The sequence below is a fragment of the Heptranchias perlo genome, chromosome 11, assembly GCF_035084215.1.
Source record: "Heptranchias perlo isolate sHepPer1 chromosome 11, sHepPer1.hap1, whole genome shotgun sequence".
In the NCBI taxonomy this organism is placed as follows: Eukaryota; Metazoa; Chordata; class Chondrichthyes; order Hexanchiformes; family Hexanchidae; genus Heptranchias; species Heptranchias perlo.
The window spans coordinates 55,592,083-55,609,503 of NC_090335.1; the positions used below are offsets into that span (position 1 = coordinate 55,592,083).

The following is a 17,421-nucleotide window of genomic DNA, read 5'->3' on the forward strand; positions in this document are numbered from 1 at the left end:
TGTGACCTAGCATATTCGGAGGCACCCAGGACAGAACAATGCACTGGAAAGCACGTGGGGTGGGCAAGCATTTGGATACAGATGTGGGAGGCCCTCAAGATGGCTGGGGCAGTTTCTGCAGGTCCTTCTTTTGATTAGAGCCTCCAATCTCCCCAAACAAGGTTACCCACATCAGAGGGGGCATGGCCAGGGGAAGAAACTTTTTTTTTTAGATAAGTGAAAACAACAACTTGCATTTATATAGTGACTTAAACATACAAAAAACTTCCCAATGCACTTCACAGAAGCTTAATCAGGCAAAAATTACTGAGACAATGGAGATATTAGAGGGCTAACCAAATGTTTGGTCAAAGAGGTGGGTTTTAAAGAGAGTTTTAAAGGATGAGAGAGGGGTGGAGAGGCAGAGAGGTTCAGGGGGGACATTCCAGAACATAGTGCCTAAACGGCTGACGGCACTGCTGTCAATGGTGGGGTGAAAGGAGTGGGGATGCACAAGAAGCCAGAGTCAGAGCAATGCAGAATTCTCAGAGAGTTGTAGGTGTGGAAAAGGTTATAGAGATAGGGATGGGCAAGGCCGTGAAGGGAATTGAACACAAGGGAAAAGTAGAGGTGTGTGTCATCAGTGTACATGTGGAATCTGACCCCATGCCTTCAGATAATGTCTCCAAGGGACAACATGCAGATGATGAAGAGGAGGGGGTCAAGGATAGGGCTTTGGGGTCTATTGGAGGTAAATGTGTGTGGAGGGAAGAGTAGACATTGCTGGAGATGTTCTGGCTATGGTTTGATAGGTAAGAGTGGAAGCATGTAAGGATGGTCCCATGCAGCTGGACAATGGAGGAGAGGTGCTAAAGGAGGATGGTGTGGACACCAGTTTCAAAGGGTGTAGAGAGATTGAGAAGAATGAGGAGGGGTAATGCACCACAGTCATAGTCAGAGGATATCATTTGTGATTTTGATTAGAGCAGCTGGAACCAACTTCACAATTATTTAAACAATTGGATGCGTCACTTCATGCTAGTTGTCAGTTCAGAATTGGTGCCTTTAAAGCACCAATGATTCAATTGCTCAGCTTACTGCTGCATACACGAGCCTCATTTTTAGAATTATGGAATCATAGGGCTGGAAATTCTGTTGACTCTTTTGGGGGGTGAAAGTTTGGTGAGGCAGGACTTCCACCCCTTTCACGATACCCATTTGGCGTACCTGTTGGTGCCAATTCCCAGGAATTGAGTCACTTAATATTTAGGGTTGGTGGCCCGAGCCTATGGATTCACAATGGGGTCTCCTGCCCTGAAGAAGTGGCGGATAATCATAGTGGCATCCTCCCACTGTGAAATAGGGCACGCAAAACCCTGAAAGGGCTGATGAAAAATGTTGTGCAATTTCCCTCAGGGAGCAAAGGAAGAAGATAAAGAAAGAAGAAAAGAAAAAGGCAGAAAGAAAAAAAGAAAGAAGAAATAAATCTGGCTCCCCATCGCCATATTGTACTTAGATAATTAGTACTCTAGAAACAGCTGTGGTAGAGATAAAAAAGGGAGACTTGAAATAAAAACAAGTAATACTGAACATGTACATCAGATCAATCGGCAAAAGAAAGAAATTAGAACTTGTATTTGTAAGAATACAAGAACATTTATATAGCTACTTTCACGACCCTAACCCTAACCCTAATGCTTTACAGCCAATAAAGTCCTTTTTTTTGAAGCTCCATGCCAGGAGAGCTAACTTGGAAAATCTATTCCTGTATCGGTAGTACAAATTTAATATTTATGAAATGGAGGAATATTGGGAAAACCCAGCAAGAGTACTTTCAGGACTAAATCTGATGAATCCAGAGCTGCCCACCATCCCACCCCACTCCCAATGGTAGTTAGTAAGTGCTTTGCCCAGTGTGTCATTAAGCCATACAACCCAGGAAAGTCCCAGGATCTGTCCCCAATCTTTGTTGAGTTATCTGATTTCAGCCAAAATCTGTCAGGTGCTACAATTGGACACAACGCATCTGGGCTACAAGGGGGAGAAAACCATCTAGGATTTTTCCTTTTCATTTGCTACTGAGTGACTTGTACATGTGTGAACATTAGGGTTCAGAACAACATCAAGCTCAGCTGTGATCTCCTCCATGGTGGAATATCCTGCTGACATTCCGGTCCCAATAAGCTACAATCCCATGCTGCTGTCATAACAATAGCAGGCAGGACTTCCTTCTGCTATTCAGTTACGTCCCTAACCCCAGTGGAATTCCCAGGATCAGGTAATTTCCATAGAAAGGCACTCATGGCCTGTATCAGCACACTGTGGGGGAAGGAATTGAAATTTACAGTGTTGGCAAGCAGCTGTGTACCACTGCCAGCAGATTGGGCAGATGGAATGTCCAAGAAGAAAAAATTGGCCCTATTGCAGAAAGGCCATTTTCCAATCACATTGCAACCGACTGCTGCGATGAAAATTACCTTTAACAATCTATGGGCCCTACTTCAGCCTTTGGCAGTGCCAGAGGAAACATCAATGAGAATTCCAGTGGGCTAGTTCATCCTGCAAGTCCCATCTCTATCCATGATGGTTGGTTGCCAAGAGAGAGGATACCCACACCCTCCCCAGTAACCACTAGCATTTCTCAAAAAGGAGAGTTTGCTTAACTTGTCCCACCTAAAACATCTTAATTGTGTGCCTAATCCGCGTAAATCATTATGGAATTTCCAGTTTGACACATGTTTAAAGGTCACTTGGATGAGGTACTCTTGAGAATGGTTCCCATGGAAACATATACCAGCAAGGGATCACGCCTTCAAAAGAGTGAGGGTGATAAGAAAAAGAAAACAAAATACAAACACATAATGCATTCCTGAAGTTATCATAGCTTATTTGCAGACAATAAATAGCAACAATCTGCACATATCATAATGAATACTCCACACTTGGAGTATGACTAATTTTAAAAAACAGTACTGACTGTAGGGAGTGTACATTAAAAAAAAGCAGTACATTCATTTAAAAAGCACTTACACAAACCCTGGAATTCGGATTGCTAATCTTTTAATTCTTTCGTATTATATGAATCTCACGATTGCCAAAACTTGGTTGGAAGAGATTTAAAACAGCATTTAACCCTTTTTCAAAGGACACACAAATGAAAGAAACACATCTACTTCATTCTTTATAATGATTCGCTCGGGGTGTAGCTCATGTGGCAGGTAATGTGCTATTGTCATCTCCCATGCATCCACAAATGCCACATTGATGCCCTCAAACATCTTTCTCAGCACTAAATCAAGCTGATAGGAGTACCAGTCACTGTTGTAGAAATTGACATCCCGTGGAAGGGCCTGGACATTGGCCGTCTTTATTACAATCACTGTATCCGGACTCCTATTCAGCAATCGTAGAATTGACCTCCGGATGTTCTGTAGCCTTCGGATGTATGATTCTACTGGAAAAGTGTTGAAATGGCACCATATGGTGAAGGCTATAACTGTGCTCTTTCCTCCTTCAATGTCATCCTGTTTATTTGCAATGAATGGCAGGTCCTGACTCGAAATGGGTAAGATTTGAATTGGTTTGCCATGGGGATAATATTCCACCTTGATCTTATTGTCCATATCCAAAGCGAGATTAGGGCCAGTATTTTTAGAATTGCCAAGATCAAACTTTCTGAGACCTAAAATAGAAGATGACACATTATTTAACATGATGCTGAGTCATAATTTTGCAGATAATAATTAACAGGCATGAAATAGAAAGACATATCACTTAGAACCTCAGGGAGTCAAACGAGAGCCGCATCTCTCAACCAGTTTCATATAAGGATGGGGTCTCAAGGTGGGCAAGCTTGGTAAGTAATGAGGACAGGCAGGTCAGTAAGTGTCCTGGGAAGTACTCAGGGCAAGCAGGCAGGTTGCTAATGGACTGGTAAGTAATTGGGATGGGAGCCAGCAGTTAAGCTAGGAAACACTCAAATAAGTGGGTAAACAGCAGGGCTAAGAACCACTTGGGCTGCGAGAATGTCTGGCCAGCAAATTTGGAGGCACCCAGGGTGGAACAATGGGTGGGCAAGCAAGTGGGTACATGATGTGGGAGGCCCTCAAGATGGATGGGGCAGTTTCTGCAGCCTCCACCCTCCCCAAACAACATCACCCACATCAGAGGGGGCATGGCCAGGGGAAGAGACTTTTTCAGATAAGTGAAAACTACAACAATTTGCATTTATATAATGACTTTAACGTACAAAAAATCTTCCCAAGCCAAGAGGCAGAGAGGTTTAGAGAGGAAATTCCAGAACTTGGGTCCTAGCTGGCTGAAGGCACTACCGAGATAGGGATGTCACCAAGGGGAATCATGTAGAGGACAAAGAGAAGAGTGTCAAGGATAGGGCTTTGGGGTCTCCAGAGGTAAATGTGTGGGGTGGGAAGAGTACACATTGCTGGAGATGCTCTGGCTATGGTTCGATAGGTAGGAGTGGAACCAAGCAAGGGTTGACCTATGGAACTGGACAATGGTGGAGATGTGTCAGAGCAGGATGGCGTGGACATCGGTGTCAAAGAATGTAGAGAGATTGAGAAGAATGAGGAGGGATAATGCACCATAGTCACAGTCAAAGGATGTCATTTAAGACTTTGATTAGAGCAGCTGGAACCAACTTCACAAAATTATTTTAACAATTGGATTCGTCACTTCCTGCTAGTTGTCAGTTCAGAATTGGTGGCTTTCAAAAAAATGGAATGATTCAATTGCTCAGCTTTCTGCTGCATGCATGTGCCTCATTTTTAGAATTGTAGAATCACAGGGCTGGAAATTCTGCTGACCTTTGAGGGAGTGAAAGTGTGGTGAGGCAGGACTTCCACCCCTTTCACTATAGCCTTTTGGAGTACCTGTGCCAATTCCCAGGAACTGAGTCATTTAAATATTTGGGTTTGGTTCCCCATGCCCATGGATTCACAATGGAGTCTGCTGCCATGATAAATGGGGGATAATCATAATGGCATCCTCTCATTGTGAAAGAGGCCACCCAAAGCCCTGAAAGGGCCGATGAAAAAAATGTGTTGCAATTTCTACAATTTCCCTCAGGGAGCAAAGGACAAAGCCATTTGAAAGAAAAGAAAAAAAAAGAAATGAAAAGAAAAGAGAGAAAGACAGAGAAAAAGAAAGAGAGAGAGAAAGAGAGAAGGAATGAAAGGAAGAAAGAAAAAGGAAAGAAGGAAAGAAAGAAGACTAACATTTATTATAGCGCCTTTCACAATCTCAGGATGTCCCAAATTGCTTTAAAGTGAATTAAGTACTTTTTTTTTGAAGTAGTCACTGTTGTAATGTAGGTCATTGATTCCTCTAAGATCAATTACTTTTCTTTCCTGCATTCTTGGAACCTTCTTAAGACTCAGATTGGGACCTACTCCTGCTCCTATCAGGTGTAGGTTCTACTTGGTCTATCAGGTGACGAGCTGGATTGAATTCCCAGGGTATGGTGAAAGCACCCCCAGAACCAGGCACCAAAGTGATCGATCGATGTAATAGGGGCCAGCCTAAGAAGCACTTGTCCCCCTTGGATCATCTCAAATTGTGACCCTCTCTCCACGATCGCAACACGGTTCACCCTCCTCAGCACTTCGAATTTCAAGGCCATGGACTTTTGCAGCACAGAAGGAGGCCATTTGGCCCATCGCACCACTGTCAGTTTGCTGCAAAGTTTCTGGATCTCAGTAATAGAATGTCATAACCCTCACTGCAAAGAATTCCAGTCTTTACGTTTGACTAGTTTTACTCTGCCCATTTTTTAATTTTAGTAATTATCATGTTTGCTTGTTTGCCATGAAAATAAAATCCATGTGAAAGTTTTACTGGTAATAATCTTCTCAGAATACAAGGTATAAATATTAAGAAATGATAAAAATGCCCTTTACCTCCCTCCAGCAAAACTTTTACTCTGTGAAATTTTCCATTTTCCAGTAGCTTAAGGTGTGTTGTGTAGAAATGGTGACCCACATATTTTTGTTCAAGCAAGCATAAATTGCATGGGAAGTATACAAGAACTGGTTCTGGACTGGATTATCTGTAACACTTAAAGAAGATTAGACACAATACCAAAATACTTAAGAAATGGCTCAACCTAACCTGGCACAAATTCCGTCAAATATTTAAACCACTGGTATATAATGGAATCTCCAAAAATATAAACATTTTTTGCCACAAAGACAGTCTGTTGAAGTGCCAAATGTTACAGGTTGTTGACACCCACTGGTCCTTATAATAAAATCCAGATGGTGAAAGCAGATGCTTGCCAGGGACACATTCTCCAAGACCTTTGTCTTAAAATAAAGAGAAAGGAATTTAGATACACAAATACCAATGCACTGCCCCTTAGGTATATGTTACCTTAGGTCTGACAACACCGCGATTTTAAAATTATCATCCTTGTTTTCAAATCTCTCCAAGGCCTCGACCCTCCTTATCTCTGTAACCTCCTCCAGCCCTACAACCCTCCAAGATCTCTGCGCTCCTCCAATTCTGGCCTCTTGCGCATTACCGATTTTCATCACTCCATCTTTGCCAGCCGTGCCTTCAGCTGCCTAGGCCCTAAGCTCTGGTTCTCCCTCGCTAAACCTCTCTACCTCTCTTTCTTCCTTTAAGACACACCTTAAAACCTACCTCTTTGACCAAGCTTTTGGTCACTTGTCCTAACATCTCATTTATTGGCTTGGTGTCAAATTTTGTTTGATAACGCTCCTCTAAACTCGACACATAAATGCACGTTGTTGTTGATATTGTTGTTTTCCAAGGTTTTTTCAATTGGCTAAGCACAGTTTCTGGGACAATGGCAAATCCTAAAGGGCCTTCAATAGTTTCGAGAGAAAGTTAGACTTAAAAGAAAAGAGAAAATGGTTAATGACAATATTGTGAAAAATGTTCTGTCAATTCTGCATCCAGTTCTGGTCATCAAGGCATAAAGAAAACTACCAAGTCCGGGAAGTGATGCATAGAAGGGCCACAAGGTCTTGAGGACTATGTAATGATGAAAGGTTAGAAGAACATGGACTCATGTGCATTGAAAGGAAATAATTAAAAGGGGACATGTCAGCTGTGGCTCAGTGGTTAGCACTTTCACCTCTGAGTCAGAAGGTTGTGGGTTCAAAGTCCCACTCTAGAGATTTAAGCATAGAATTTAGGCTGATACTTCAGTACAGTCCTGAGGGAGTGCTGCACTGTCAGAGGTGCCATCTTTCAGATGAGATGTTAAACTGAGGCCCTGTCTGCACTCTCAGGTGGATGTAAAAGATCCCGTGGCACTATTTTGCAGGGGAGTTCTCCCCAGTGTCCTGGCCAATATTCATCCCTCAACCAACACACAAAAAACAGATTATCATATTGCTGTTTGTGGGACCTTGCTATGCGCAAATTGGCGGCCGCATTTCCTACATTTCAACAGTGACTACACTTCAAAAGTACTTCATTAGCTGTAAAGCGCTTTGGGATGTCCCAAGGTCATGAAAGGTGCTATATAAATGCAAGTCTTTCTTTTTCTTTGACAGTATAGAGGTATATAAGCTACTGTAAGGGATAGGAAAGGTTATTTTTTGCATTGCTGCAAGTTAAGTGACAACTGCAGGTCATGGGGAAGAAAATGGTAAGGGGAGTGTTACAAATTTGGGATTGCACTAGATATTTTCTTGGCTTCAATATCACTAATCACTTCCATAAATAGACCCTGCACCACCTAGAATCTGTAGAGCATCTTATTAGCCAATATCTAATTAAACAATAGCATAACCCATAGACCGTGACACAAAGACCCCCCCCACCACCACCATTGTATGAACTGGTTGTTGTGATTCATGTAAGGAACCCTCACATATGTTTCTCCTATTTTTCAGAAGGGTGACTAAAATACACTCTGGTGAGATGAGGCCAACTGTAAACCAAGTGGCTTATTTTTCACTTATCAACTGCCTCCGTGAACCCCTCACACCTGCTCCCTCCACCCTCACCTGCTGCAACAAGCTCATAGGTTTCTTTGTCACTAAGATTAAGACCATCCATTCAGCTGCCTCTGCTGACTCCCTCCCCTCAAAACGTTCATAATCACCCCCTCGTCAAAAAACCATCCCTTCACCCCTCGGCTGTTGCAAATTACTGCCCCATCTCCAACCTTCCTTTCCTCTCTTGTTCGTGAACGTGTTATCACTTCCCAAATCTGTGCCTACCTATCCTGCAACTCCATGTTTGAATCTCTCCAATCAGGTTTCCTCCACTGCTACAGCACTGAAACAGCTTAAATCAAAGTCACAACTGGTATCTTAAGTTACTGTGTATTATCCCTCCTCGTGTTCCTCGGTTCTCTGCAGCCTTTGACCCGGTCGATCACACCATCCTCCTCCAATGCCTCTCCTCCATTGTTCAGCTCAATAGGACTGCCCTTACATGATTCCACTTTTACCTATCCAAACATACCCAGAGCATCTCCACCAATGGCTTCTCTTCCCAGCTCCACACCATTACCTGTGGAGACCCCCAAGAATCTATCTCTGGTCTTCTCATCTTCCCTCATCTACATGCAGCCCCTTGGTTAGATCCAAAGACATGGGGTCAGGTTCCACATGTACGCTGACGACACCTAGCTCTACCACTCCATTACCTCTCTCGATCCCTCTGCTCTCACTGTGTTGTCAGAATGCTTGTCTGATATCCAGTCCTGGATGAGCCGCAATTTCCTCCAGTTAAACAGTGGGAATACGGAAGCCATCGTCTTTGACCCTGGCCACAAACTCTGCAGCCTTGCCATCATTTGCAACCCCTTCAGGTCAAACCAGACTATTCACAACCTTGGTGTCCTATTTCACCCAGAGCTGAACTTCTGATCCGTATCCTCTCCATCATAAAACTGCCTACTTCCACCTCTTTAACATTGTCCCTGCCTCAACCCATCTTCTGTCAAACCCTTATCCATGCCTTTGTTGCCTCCGGACTTGACTATTCCAAATGATCTCCTGGACAGCCTCCCATCCTCCAGCTTTCATAGACTTCAGCTCCTCCAAAACTACGCTTTCCACATCCTATCCCCTCACCAAGTTCCACTCACCCATCACCCACTGTGCTCACTGATCTGCATTGACTCCCGTTCTCCCAATCATAGAATTATAGAATCATAGAAAATTTACTGCACAGAAGGGGGCCATTCAGCCCATCATGTCTGCGGCGGCTGAGAAATGAGCCACCCAGCTTAATCCCACTTTCCTGCATTTGGTCCGTGGCCCTGCAGGTCACGGCTCTTCAGGTGCATATCCAGGTATTTTTTTAATGAGTTGAGGGTTTCTGCCTCTACCACCATCTCAGGCAGTGAGTTCCAGACCCCCACCACCCTCTGGGTGAAAACATTTTTCCTCATTTCCGCTCTAATCCTTCTACCAATCACTTTAAATCTATGCCCCCTGGTTATTGACCCCCCACCCCAACCCTGCTAAGGGAAATAGGTCCTTCCTATACACTCTATCTAGGCCCCTCATAATTTTGTACACTTCAATCAAATCACCCCTCAGCCTCCTCTGTTCCAAGGAAAACAACCCCAGCCTATCCAATCTGTCATCATAGCTAAAATTCTCCAGTCCTGGCAACATCCTCCTAAATCTCCTCTGCACCCCCTCTAGTGCAATTACATCTTTCCAGTAATGTGGTGACCAGAACTGTACGCAGTACTCAAGCAGTGGCCTAACTAGTGTTTTATACAGTTCCAGCATAACATCCCTGCTTTTATATTCTATGCCTCGGCTAATAAAGGAAAGCATTCCATTTGCCTTCTTAACGACCTTATCTACCTGCCTTGCTACCTTCGGGGATCTGTGGACGTGCACTCCAAGATCCCTCACTTCCTCTACGCCTCTCAGTATCCTTCCATTTATTGTGTATTCCCTTGCCTTGTTTGCTCTCCCCAAATTCATACTTCTCCGGATTGAACTCCATTTGCCACTTTTCTGCCCATCTGACCAGTCCATTGATATCTTCCTGCAGTCTACAGCTTCCCTCCTCACTATTAACCATACGGCCTATCTGTGTGTCATCCGCAAATTTCTTAATCATGCCCTCTACGTTTAAGTCCAAATCGTTAATGTAAACCACAAAAAGCAAAGGACCTAGTACTGAGCCCTGTGGCACCCCACTGGAAACAGCCTTCCAGTCACAAAAACACCCATCGACCATTACCCTTTGCTTCCTGCCACTGAGCCAATTTTGGATCCAATTTGCCACATTCCCTTGGATCCCATGGGCCTTTATTTTTTTGACTAATCTGCCATGTGAGAACTTGTCAAAAGCCTTGGTAAAATCCATGTAGACTACATCAATTGCGCTACCCTCATCGATCCTCCTTGTCACCTCCTCGAAAAATTCAATCAAGTTAGTCAGACACGACCTCCCCTTAACAAATCCGTGCTGACTGTCCTTGATTAGTCTGTGCCTTTCTAAGTGACAGTTTATCCTGTCCCTCAGAATTGATTCCAATAATTTGCCATCCACCGAGTTTAGGCTGACTGGCCTGTAATTACTCAATCTATCCTTCGCTCCCTTTTTAAACAACGGTACAACGTTAGCAGTCCTCCAATCCTCTGGCACTACGCCTGTATCCAGTGAAGTTTGGAAAATAACCGTTAAAGCCTCTGCTATTTCCTCCCTGGCTTCTTTTAACAGCCTGAGATATATTTCATCTGGCCCTGGTGATTTATCCACTTTCAAAGATGCTTAACCCCTTAATACCTCCTCTCTCACTATGTTTATCCCATCCAATATTTCACACTCCTCCTCCTTAACTCCAAACCCTGCATCATCCCTCTCCTTTGTGAATACAGATGCAAAATATTCATTAAGAACCATACCCACATCTTCTTCCTCCACGCATAGTTTACCTTTTTGGTCTCTAATAGGCCCTACTCTTTCCTTAGTTATCCTCTTGCTCTTAATGTATTTATAAAACATCTTTGGGTTTTCTTTGATTTTACCTGCTAATATTTTTTCATGCCCTCTCTTTGCTTTCCTAATTTCCTTTTTAACTTCACTCCTGCACTTTGTATACTCCTCTAAGCTTTCCGTAGTATTGAGTTCCCGGTGTCTATCCTAGGCTTTCTTTTTCTGCCTTATCTTATCCTGAATCTTACTCTCGACATCCAGGGAGCTCTAGATTTGGCAGCCCCTCCCTTTTTCTTTGTGGGAACATGTTTACCCTGAACCTCTTGAATCACCCAATTCCTCAAATTTAAAATTCTCATCCTCATGCTCAATTTCCTTTATGACCTCACCCGTTGCTATCTCTGTAACCTTCTCCAGCCCTACAACCCTCCAAGAACTCAGTTCCTCCAGCTCTGGCCGTTTGTGTATCCCGAAATCCCTTCATCCACCATTGGCGACAGTGCTTTCAATCATCTAGGTCCTAAGCTCTGGAATTCCCTTGTGAAACTTCTCCATCTCCCTCTTTGAGACCCTCCTTAAAGTCCATGGGCTATAAATTCGGTTGCATAGTGCCTGTGTTTTTAGGTGCCAGGCGGCCTCCTAAGGTCCAGTGTGACATGCGCCAAACGCCATCTTGGTAAAGGCATTGGCGCATGTGCAGATAACGAATGCCGGTACCATGTAAAGTAAGGAGAATATGCGTTAAGGGATAGATACCATTTTGGAATTCAACGCTCCAGCCAACACCATGGGCGCATTTTAGCACCCGCTATCAGGTGCGTTCCTGGCGGGAGGGCTCCGAAAATCGGAGAATCCCGGCGCGGTACCGGAGCCTGCCCCGAACCTGCGCACTTCCGGGTTCCCCGCTGACGCGCCGGCGTGCGCGCGCAACCCCCGCTGGTGGGAATCCCACAGGCAATTAAAGCCAGCGGGGTTCCACTTGAAGGTATTTATTTAGGTATTTCAGGTCATTAACTGACCTGATTAAAGGATTATGTGGGATTTTAGAGCAAACTGGGACTGTTTCCCACACTGGGGGAAACACTCCCAGATCAAATGGACGTGTTGCAGCTGTCAGCCTGTGGCAGCTGGAAAGGTCCATTTGACAGGTGGTGGGGGGGGGGGGAGACCCTCACCCATTGCAGGAGGCCACTCTGTCATTTGGGACAAAGTTTGGCCTCCACCACCCTCCTCCTGACAGTCAAAGTCACCAACCTGCACACTTACCCCGGGGTCCAGAGACATGTACCTACCTAGTGGACCCCCTCAGATGTACATCTTGCGGATGGGGGCCGCCGTAGCTGCAGTCATGACCTCCTCGGAGGGCGAACAGCATCACCAGCCTCACCAGCCTCGCCATCCACCTCTGACACGTGGAGCTCCACAACAGAGTGCTGTGACACATCCACCTGTACAGCAGGAGGGAGGGCTACCGCAGAGAGAGATGCGTCGCAGAGGGCACTACCCTTGCCACAGGGTCCACAGACCGAGGCTCAGCTTCCTGGACCTCTCTGAGCAGCAGTGCACACGGAGGCTCAGAGTCACTCGACATGTAGTCGTGGACATCTGCAGCCTCTTTCATGCCGAGCTGCTCCTGGCTGGCCCAAGCACCATCTTCTTACCTGTCGCTGTCAAAGTCACCACTGCCCTCAACAACTTCTCCTCCACATCCTTCCAGGGTGCAACCGGGGACATCGCCGATGTCTCTCAGTCGTCTGCGCAAAAGAGCCCTGCAAATACACCTACACCCACTCTGCAGTGACACAATGGGTGGCATCAGTTGTGGGTCTTCATTGTGATCCTCAGGAGAGGGCATTATTGCACAAACCAGACAGGATTCGCGAAGACATGGCAGTAGTGGTGCCAATATAATATGTAATGTGAGTTGGTCAGAAATTCAATATAAGTAACACCCATGACAAACCCTCAGACACCCTTGTGCATCCCCTTCATGCTCACGACACATTTGCCTTATGCTGCCTACTGCACATATGTGATGCATGCTCTGTGGCTGCAGCACAGGTAGTGGCAGGTTGAGTGAGGCTGGCCGTGAAAGAGATGCACGAGAGGGTGAGTATGGGAGAGAGCCATGAGATTGTATGAGGATTGGGTTGAGTGGTAGTGGTGGGATGAGTACTGGCGAGGTGGGTAGGTGCAGGTCAGATGAGGATGAGGTTTGAGTGGGTATGAGGGGTGATGTGACAGAGTTGTGTTGGCATTGCTGAAGGAGATGTGGGGTGGGGGCAGTGATGTGGCAGACGGAGTGTAGGGGAAAGACTACGCGTACTCACTTTGGCTGACCTACTGAGGTCATTGGAGCGCCTCCTGCACTGTATGCAGGAGGGCGATATGTTGGTTGCGCTGGTGACCACCTCTGCCACCTCGAGCCAGGCCTTCCTGGTGGCAGAGGCAGGCCGCTTCCTCCCGCCCGCCGGGAGGAAGATCTCTGTCCTCCCCCTCCTCCTCACCCCATGTATTGATACCTGGAGTGAGGTATCATTAAACTGGGAGCAGCCTTCCCCCTGGGCTGTTCCATGCTGAATTTTTGCTATTTGTTGCAGCATCTGTCAGTGGAGGACTGCCCCTTTAAATAGAGCTCCTCCAGCTGACAGATCTTACTGTGCATGCGCAGCCCGCCCGACACGCAGATCAGCAGTGGGGAACCCGGAGGAGCAGGTAAGTGGATCCAATTAGTGGATTGGATGCTACGATCGCACGGGAAACTGACTCATTTCACCGGGCGGGTTACCCACGCGCCCGATAGCCCCCCCGCCGAGAACCCGCAGCCCTGCTAACATCGGGCCCCATGTCTTAACCACGAATAGCTGAACATGTTTTAGGCGGCCTGGTGGACCCCCCACCAGTGCTATTTAAAGGGACCATGCAGGATTTCAAGGTTAATTGCTGGATTATTGCTTCTGGCTGCTGATGCATTTGTACCTGTTTTTGGAGGTTTTTCTCCTATACTTGAAAACTAGGACTGGGAGAGATATTCTAAAATTTAGAGCCAGGACTTGCAGGAGTGAAGTTAGGAAATGCTTCTACATGCAAAGGGTGGAAGAAGTTTGGAATGCTCTTCTGCAAATGACAGTTGATGCTAGCTCAATTGTGAATTTTAAATCTGAAATTGATAGATTTTTGTTAACCAAATGTATTGTGGGATATGGTGCTAAGGCGGGTAAATGGAGTTAGGTCACAGATCAATCATGATCTCACTGAATGGCGGAACAGGCACGAGGCGCTAAATGCCACTACCACTTGCTGCCTCCTGTTATGCGGCACCTTCACCTGCAAAAAAGTGGGATGTGTGTCGGTGAGTGTCCTGCAGGATGTTTGGGTCATGTACCTGTCATGGTTGAATAGCTGTGAGTGTGTGTGACCTGTGAGTTGTGGGTGTGCAGTTTGCAACAGTGGTAATGTGTGAGGGTGAAAGGAAGCATCTGATTGGAAGAGTTGAGTAATGATTGAAAGAGTTTGTTGGTAGATGGATGATGAGGGGTGTAGTGTGTGGAGCAGTGGATGAGGCTAGTGGTGCAGTTGGTAGGAGATGCCACTTGACAGTTGACCTCACTCACTTTGACCACTTGTGTTAAAGCAATGAACCTCTTCCTGCACTGCATCCATGTTTGTGGTATTATGCAACCTGGCATTGACTTCATCCCCTAATGCCTCCCGCTGCCTCTTGAGCATATGTCTGGAAGGCCTCTTGCACCCCCCCCCCCGGCAGATATAGGATGCTCCTCCTTCTGTCCACCTCTTGCACCAAGGCCTCTAGTGCATCAATAGAGAACCTTGGTGCATGCTCTCTCGCAGGCCTGGTATAAACTCAGATCAGCAGATTGGTGAGGTCTGGCATGCAGATTGGAGGATGTGGGATTTAGTAGTGCGCAACCTTTATTCAATGTTTTAACATAACTCAACAATTTGTAAACATTGGAACGGAACCTGCATCTGTGTTTTACGTGTGCGATGTCTGATCTCCGTTCAGACTCCGTATGGACCCATATCTTATTTTTTCCAAATAAGAGGTGGAGGCTGCCTTTAAGAGGTGCAGGCTGCCTTTAAGAGGTGCGAGCTACTCATGCGATATCTGGGCCCCCCTTGCTGGTGAGAAGTCACCGCACAATGCAGCTGGGCCTGGCTGCTCGCTCTGGAATCAGGTATATGACCAGGCAGCATGAATGTTACAAATAGTTCACTGTTCTAACACTGTTACAGCTTCCCTTTTTATAGTAAGCTGAAGCTTTAAGACCCGATGCCTTTCCAGGGTTTTTCACCAGCCTCGCCTCCCCCTCCCCACCTCCAAAGGCCAAGGTAAAGCTATCTGGGAAAGCTATTAATGTGCCAGTAACTTATTCAAATGAGGGCGAGGGACTCACATCACAAAATTTATGCAGCCTACCCTCTGAACTTCCAGCACTCTGAGCTGTCAACACTGTTTTTTTTATTCCTTCATGGGATGTGGGCGTCGCTGGCGGGGCTGGCATTTATTGCCCATCCCTAATTGCCCTGTGACAAGCACAACCCCATTTTTACCTGACATGCCCAAAAATAAATCATACTTGGGAGCAATCTTTTATTTAGTTCAAGATGTTACTTAACTGAATAAACAACTACATGAAATATTAAATGACATTCAGAGTATAATAAACTATTTGCAGCACCAAAGAATTACTCCAACATTCTTCTTACTTGAACTCCCTCCAATATACGAAACCTCGAATCTGCTGGTCATTGCAATAATTTATATTTCTCTTACCTGTACGAGGTGAAGGCTCTACAGTTACATAACCCGGACCATTGGGTAATATGGGCTTCTTGATGTTGACCCCACTGAAAATATATTATTATTTTATGTTAAGCCATTGCATCCATGAATTGTAACAAGTGAGAATTTCATCTGGTAGCAAGCTCAGAAACACAATGGGGTATTTTATCATTTGGGCACATGGTTGGTGGAAAGTCATTCGCAAGGCCCTCCCAGACCTCCTCCCTGTGACTTACCCGTGTGCCGAGGACCAGTTCTTTCATCCGAAATTACGCTCTTAGCCGCCGATCAACTGCCTCTTCCCACCAGTTTCAGGTAGTTGACTGACTGTAGCCATGCAGAGCTGCCTCAGCCCCCGTCCATCTGACCATCGCCCTGAGTTATAATTGGGGCATTTTTCTCACCGAAAGGAGGAATTTTAACTCCCTCAGCCCGAAGGACACCGGACGGAATGGGAGTTGAAATCCATGCAACTCATTTCCCACCCCGCTGCTATTTAACGGCGTAATTCTCATAGGCGGTTGAAGCACACGCCTGCCTCAGGCAGGAGCCTCGAATATATGCAAATTGGGATCTTATCACTTAGGTAGGACCCCAATGCAGTTTTAACTGCCTAATGAGCAGAGTGTCCACCGCAGATGACCCACTCAGTAAAACCTGGCGGACACCCTTGGAAGGCAAGCGTTCAATTAATTTTTGTGGGGGCCAGGAGGAGTAGGAGTCCTCTCCAAGTTCCACAAATAAAGTTTGGGATACTGCCACCCCAGGCTTCCCCCTTTTGCCACCTGTAAGGCCCTCCCGAATCCACCCCCCACCGACTTACCTGAGCGCTGTCCTCTGGGCCGTCCAATCTTCCTCGGCACAATGGGGGTGAGCTGGGCTCGTCCAATGGGATGTTAATGAGGCCTGCCCATTAAAATGGACAGGGCCTCCCACTGCAGCTCATGGGCAGGCAGCCCACGCACCACAGGCTACCAACTCAGGAGTTAAAATTCCCCCTTATCTTTCAGCTTAGCTGAGTAGTAGCACTCTCACATCTAAGGTAGGACATTGGGATCAAACCATACCCCCAAACCTAACCATATGATCTTGGCTGACACTTCAGTACAGTACTGATGGAGTACTGCTGTTCTCTTATGGATGAGATATTAAACCAAAGTCCTGTCTGCTTGTTCAGGTGCATATAAAAGATCCCATTGGGCGATTTAACAAAAAGCAATGGAGCTCCCCCAGTGTCCTGGCCAGTATTTATCCCTCAATCGACAACACTGGCAAAAAAAAAGATTAACTTGCTATTTATCTCATCTGCTGTGCACAAGTTGGCTGCCTTGATTCCCTACAGGACAACAATGACTATATTCCAGTAATTAATTTGTTGTGAAGAGCTTTGGGATATCCTGAGGATATCCTTCTTTCTCTTTTACCATTCCTGTAAGACTCGACTTCCCTCTAGTCTTTTCAGTCTTGTTCATCAGACTTTAATACTGCATTATATGTTGAAATTATTGAGACAATACTTGTAAGTAGTGTAGCAAACTTCTGTATGTTTAAAAAAATCTCTGAATGGCTCTAATGCATGTTGCTTTGGTGATGTATTAGATTGCTATGTCTTACCTTTGACAAAACCCCATGGTACACAAGATGGTAGCCAACATGTTCCAGATTGGAGATGGGTATCAGGATAGGCTGTCTGGAGTGGTGCAATATGTGCTGGTGAGAGCAAAACT

The 17,421-nt window shown here is 45.6% G+C and overlaps 2 protein-coding genes across 3 annotated transcripts in view; both read right to left on the reverse strand.

The window, feature by feature from the left end:
- Positions 1 to 3,097, reverse strand: part of LOC137327361 (NXPE family member 3-like) — a 60,089-nt gene extending 56,992 nt beyond the window's left edge. The window contains exon 1 of the mRNA XM_067993075.1: positions 3,010 to 3,097. The gene's annotated coding sequence lies outside the window, so the exon portion shown is untranslated. The remainder of the gene's footprint in view (positions 1 to 3,009) is intronic.
- Positions 3,023 to 17,421, reverse strand: part of LOC137327364 (NXPE family member 3-like) — a 36,601-nt gene continuing 22,202 nt past the window's right edge. The window contains exons 3-4 of one of the 2 annotated variants that reach the window (XM_067993083.1): positions 15,686 to 15,759; positions 3,023 to 3,661 (exon numbers count right to left, since the gene is read on the reverse strand). In XM_067993083.1, coding sequence (XP_067849184.1) covers positions 3,108 to 3,661; positions 15,686 to 15,759 — 628 coding nt within the window. In that variant the 3' untranslated portion in view covers positions 3,023 to 3,107. The remainder of the gene's footprint in view (positions 3,662 to 15,685; positions 15,760 to 17,421) is intronic. The other variant, XM_067993085.1, reaches the window with a different exon arrangement.